The following is a 6000-nucleotide window of genomic DNA, read 5'->3' on the forward strand; positions in this document are numbered from 1 at the left end:
AGCTGTGTGAGGCCACGGCACTCTACCGAGGGCCATAAAGTGAGACTCTGTCTCTACAAAAAAAAAAAAAATAGTGGGCATTGTGGCGGGTGCCTATAGTCCGAGTTACTTGGGAAGCTGAGCCAAGAGAATCACTTAAGCCCAAGAGTTTGAGGTTGCTGTGAGCTGTGACACCATGGTACTCTACCAAGGGTGACAACTTAAGACTCTGTCTAAAAAAAAAAAAAAAAAAAATTTCCAACATGGGGATTCTTTTTAAAGAAGCAGAATTTTTTCTAGTTTGTTTTGTCATGCCTTTGTCAAAAATGTTTTCAAATATTTTTGGACAAATAATACTTATGCTTGCTCTGCCCCAATATTACATTTGTAGAAACACTTAATTTTTTCCTTTGAAACAGAGTCTCACTTTATCGTCCTTGGTGGAGAATCATGGCGTCATAGCTCATAGCAACCTCAAACTCTTGGGCTCAAGAGAGTCTCTTGTCTCAGCCTCCCACGTAGCTGGGACTACAGGTGCCCACCACAACGCCCAGCTATTTTTTTTTTTAAGAGATGAGGTCTCGCTCTGGCTCAGGCTAGTCTGGAACCTGTAAGCTCAGGCAATCCACCCACTTCAGTCTCTCAGAGTGTTAGGATTATAGGCATAAGCCACTACACCTGGCCTTAAATACGATTTTTTTTTTTTTTTTTTAGAGACAAACAGAAAGGGTCTCACTGTGTCACCCAGGCTGAAGTACAGTGGTGCAATCAGAGCTCATTTCAACTTCAAACCCTTGGGCTCAAACGATCCTCCTGCCTCAGCTTCAGAGTAGCTGGTACTACAGGCACATACCACCATGCCCACCTAATTTTTTTTAATAGGTATGAGGTCTTGCAGTGTTACCCAGGCTGGTCTTGAATGCTTGGCCTCAAGTGATCCTCCCACCTTTACTTCCCAAAGTGCTAGGATTATAGGTGTGAGCCACTGCACCTGGCCTGAAATTTTATATGTTGGTATTTTAAAAATAAATCAGTTCCTCAGAAGTACTGTAGTTTGTGCTTATGTGAAGTTTCAGTAGCATAGTCTTCTTCCTGTTATAACCTGTAGTGGAATCTCTATTTACACCAGTGTTTTTATGTTTACCAAACAGAAGCTAAGGGTGAGTTAGATAGAAATACGGAGATAGATATATGGAAAAGGAGAAGAAAACGAAAAGGAGGGAGGGCTAGGGGGCTAGCTGTAGTGGGGAGCTGCAGTGGGGCAGAAGCAAGAAGAGGAAGAAGTGGGTGGACAGCTGGTGGGGGGTTGTTGACCAAGGGAGAAAGGAAAGCTCAGTGAAGCTCTGGAAGGAGAAGAGTCAGAATGAGAAATTAGAGAGCACAGAAGTTGGGGAGGGCACAAGCGGAAGAACAGACGCCCACCGCAGTGGTGAGTTTTACAGATATAAGAAAGAGCCCAAAGAATACAATAACAAATGGGAGCCTTGTAGGGGGGCAAGAAACAAAATTTGGGAAACTAGGGAAAGAGGAGGGTGAGAACAGTGCTGACCTACCTAGAGATTTAATTCATCAGGCACAGAAAAAGTTCAGCTCAGGCTGTCTGCCTTCTCTGAGAGGGAATAAAGTAGAGATGTAAATTGATTAAGAGAATAAGAGCCCAGGGGCTAGAATGAGACAGAAATATGATGGTCAAGACATTTGACATTTGGCTAATAAGGGTCGATGGAAAGCAACTTTTATTTGATTAGATAGAACAGTTCTCATAAAAGCTGAGTGTAATTGGCATGAATCAATGATAAATGACAAAAAACTCATCATTAATCTAAAATACTTTATGAACTTGTCAAACATAAGGCACACGTTTGCCAAAATTTTGAGATTTAGTTAGATGTACTTCGATGCCTTAGAAGGCATCACCATTCCTGGTCTATAGCATTTACAGTGTGGTATTGGCCTTAAGAAGTTCTACAACTTTTTGGGTGGCGCCTGTGGCTCAGTGAGTAGGGCGCCAGCCCCATATGCCGAGGGTGGCGGGTTCAAACCCAGCCCCGGCCAAACTGCAACCAAAAAATAGCCGGGCGTTGTGGCGGGCGCCTGTAGTCCCAGCTGCTCGGGAGGCTGAGGCAAGAGAATCGCGTAAGCCCAAGAGTTAAGAGGTTGCTGTGAGCCGTGTGACGCCACGGCACTCTACCCGAGGGCGGTACAGTGAGACTCTGTCTCTACAAAAAAAAAAAAAAGTTCTACAACTTTTTAATAAGTCTTATTGGTAAAGACTAACGTCTGGCTTTGTTTTCCCAATAGAATATGCTAGAACTATGCAATTTTAGACATTTTTAAAGAATAAGTATATTATTACTGGAAATAATTTTAAAAGGGAAAATTCACACTGTTCTCAGTTCGTAGATTTATTGTTATCTTTAGCTCGTGTGTTTAAACGGATTGTCTATCAGGAAAAAAAGTCAAATATCAAATTGTTCTACCAATATTTTGCTGTAATTCTAAAGCCAATATGTGAAGGAGCTATTCAACAATATATTTAGATATTACACAAATCTTTTGGACATGAACCTTAGATGCTGATGTCCATTATTGAGTTGTGGTGGTTTATTTTGCTAATACTGGGTTAAAGCCCTTAATTTTTCAGTGACATTGTAAATATTTTTTTATCCCGCTGAAGTCATCCATAGATTGTTTTAAGCCAGTTTTCCAAATAATATGTATTTTTTAAAACCCACCACTGGATACCCAGACTCCTGAAACTGGGCTTTTCCCAATCTTGGCAATATTAGCGATGATGCTTACCTTCAGTATTGATGGCAACCCTGTAGGAGGCGTGTCCATTCCAATTTTGATTTTATTTTTAAAGTGTGAACTTTCCAGAACCCTGAGCAAAATGAGTGCAGCGATTTTCTTTTTGTAGGACAAGAAGACAGAAGAGTTCTTCTCTGTGGTGACTACAGACTAGAGGAATGCTCTAGTGAGTTTCCACTTCAAGTAGTACCCACTCATAAGCCGGGGGGGCAGACCCTTCTGTCTAAACACATCTTTTATTTGTGTTCCAGCAGGTGCAACAGGTTCAGGTGTTTGCTGACGTCCAGTGTACAGTGAATCTGGTAGGCGGGGACCCTTACCTGAACCAGCCTGATCCACTGGGAACTCAAAAACCCACGTCAGGACCACAGACCCCCCAGGCCCAGCAGAAGAGCCTCCTTCAGCAGCTACTGACTGAATAACCACTTTTAAAGGAATGTGAAATTTAAATAATAGACATACAGAGATATACAAATATATTATATATTTTTCTGAGATTTTTGATATCTCAATCTGCAGCCATTCTTCAGGTCATAGCATTTGGAGCAAAAAAAAAAAAAAAAAATTAAAAAAAGTTCACTTTTGTTGGGAGATTGAAAGATGTTTTTGTTTCTTTCTTTGTAAAAGCCTTGGATATTGAAAAAATTACAAGGCAGAACAGTTGGACAATCTATTTCTTGAGCCAAATTTAATTATTCTTATTTTTATAATCAGTCATTGGCTTCTTATCTGGATGAAGGTTTCTGGAGGAGAACCAAAAGGACAAGTTTCCAGAGGAAGATGAAGCTCCGCCTCTGCCGCTCAGTCCCAGCCCTGCCCAGGAGGAAGGGCACCCGGGGCTTTGCCTGTGCCTGGCCACCAAAGGCTGTCATGTTTCTCGAAATCAACAGCCCTTCCCTCTCCTGACCCCAGGCAACTTGTGTGTACAATCAGCTTCTTCTAGCAACTCTATATCTGTTGGCTTCAAGCGAATATTTTGCCTCCACATATGTACCCCTTCTCCTTTTTTTAAAGATGGATTTAAACCAAGATGCCTCCAGGAAAGAGGATGGAATGAGTATATTCACAGAGGAATCCAAAAAATACAGTTTGGGGGAAAATGCAATAATTTTTGATGAGATGGGTGAAGGACAAGAAAAGATTTCCATCAATTATTGTAGATATAATTTTCTGATTAAATCTAGGGAGAAAAAAAGCAGCCTGTTCTTTCTGCTTTTATTATATTAACAGCTGAGGTAGCTAAAGTTATTTAAAATAAAATTAAATTTATGATCCAAGTAGCTTATTTTTCCCTTTAAATCTGTAAATGTATTTGATTTCTTGTAGAAATTGATTTCTTTCTGTTTAATTTTATGCTTTTATTATTATACTCTTGATTTTTCTAAATTCGTGTGTGAAATATAACATTGATTGAATTGCAGTTACATTTGGCTAGTAATATTTTGTTATTTTAATAACTGTGACACCAAGTATGGATTTATTTTGGGTTCATATCAAAATGCCACTGACAGAAAGAGCTGTTCCAGCTGAGCTAGAGCATACTGCTCTGGAGTGTCCCCGGGATCATCTCATCAGAAGTACACAGGCTACTTGTACAGAGAAAAATTGTACTCGAAATCTTCTTTTTTTTAGATTGACTTTGGGAATTTGAATTTTCTTCCGTACAAATATAAATTTCTGTACCCTGCTCTGAGGCTACTTGGTACCTTTATTTTCCCTTTGTGTCTTGTCATTCTGCCGCATCCCATCTCATCCTGGCCTCTGAGTCAAGGACCTCGTGAACTGACTTTCTAGTTCTAGAAGTTCCACTGCAAGGCCAGGAAATCTTGAGAAAGGTGTTGTGGAAGAAGCAAAGGTAGATGCCCATCACTCACCTTCCTCTGCATCCCTGGGCCTGCGAAAGATGACAATGTCCTACGTTCTGCACCAGCTACCTCTGCTTCCATGGCAGAGAAGAGGCCATAAGAAATACCAGTGGAAGAGGAGCGTGGACTCAGACTTCAAGGAAGAAGCCATTTTCCCAGGTCCTTCCTTCTGCATCTCACCACCCCCTAGTTAACAGATAACTTCATTGAACAGCATCTATTCAGCAACTATACTGAATAAAAAGATGGGTGGAAGGGCTCATGTGGGTAGCAACTATGAAACAGAAATAGGACACTCAGTTACAAACATTATTTCTTTTAGTTTTTCAGAAAATGCATCCCTGAATTCATTCATTTCCAGCTTGAAAGCCCAGCCATATTCTAGTCCCTACCAAACTGCTCTAAAAGGTCATTTCCATTTTGTTTGTGATATTTAAATGTGCAGACTTCAGGAAGTTCACCTTTAACTTCAGCATTCCAGATGAAGTTTCCTGACTCAGTGCTTTTGCATAAGGAACTAGAAAAAAAAAGTGGTAAGGAAAATTGGAGATGCTAACATCCTTCCCCATCCCAACTGCACCTTAAGATATGCATGTCACCTTCAAGGTTTTATAATTGCACTGTTTGTTTTATGTATGTACAGATTAAAATTATTGCTACATTTGAAGAAAATAAAATTGCTTGCTTCTATGTAATTCCTGTCATTCCACAGGAAGTTTACTTTTCCAGCTACTGAATAGAATTTGTTTAACAACCTCCTGGGTTGCCTCTTCATTTACAGGGAAGGGATGATACCTGCAGAAATTGCCAAAGCCCCAAATGACTAACCGGTAATTGAAGGATAATAAAAGAAAGGATTCCTGAAGTCAAAGATCCTGGAAGTTACCCTAATATGAGTCAGCCTGTTGAAATTTGAGAGGGTCAAAGTGAAATCATGATGGTGGGCCTTAAGGAAAATCTAACTTTGACCATTTGTCTGATGATTAAACACTCTTGACCTGCTGTTTCTTGACCCTGGAGATCTGGTTCAGGCAGCACTGCATAGCCGCAAGATACCACATGTCTCTTGATGATTAGTTTTTGTAATGTAGCAACATTTATAGTTACAGATGTTGAATCCTAACTTGAGAAGACTCTCTAAGTGCATTATTGAAATTAGGCCTTGTTTCTTGTGTTTTTAAGGCAGCCTAAATCCACCAATACTTGGCTAAGTAGGGCCAGGGTAAGAGGAGTAACCAAGTAGGATTCCAGAGGGCAGGGGAGGATGTATACACACACACACAAATAGGCACAGATGTGGTAGCTGTTGTCTGAAGTCATATTTATAGAGGAACAGAAGCTTTTG

At 40.4% G+C, this 6000-nt stretch overlaps 1 protein-coding gene across 10 annotated transcripts in view; it reads left to right on the forward strand.

Annotated features, from left to right (window-relative positions):
- NCOA1 (nuclear receptor coactivator 1) overlaps window positions 1-5413 on the forward strand; it is a 246921-nt gene extending 241508 nt beyond the window's left edge. For 7 of the 10 annotated variants that reach the window (XM_053587813.1, XM_053587812.1, XM_053587818.1 and 4 more), the window contains one exon: window positions 3042-5413. In XM_053587813.1, coding sequence (XP_053443788.1) covers window positions 3042-3212 — 171 coding nt within the window. In that variant the 3' untranslated portion in view covers window positions 3213-5413. Of the gene's footprint in view, window positions 1-2899; window positions 2957-3041 lie in introns of all 10 variants that reach the window. The other 3 variants (XM_053587821.1, XM_053587820.1, XM_053587819.1) reach the window with 3 other exon arrangements.
- Window positions 5414-6000: the final 587 nt, after the last annotated feature.

The sequence above is a fragment of the Nycticebus coucang genome, chromosome 4 (assembly GCF_027406575.1).
Source record: "Nycticebus coucang isolate mNycCou1 chromosome 4, mNycCou1.pri, whole genome shotgun sequence".
Taxonomy (NCBI): Eukaryota; Metazoa; Chordata; class Mammalia; order Primates; family Lorisidae; genus Nycticebus; species Nycticebus coucang.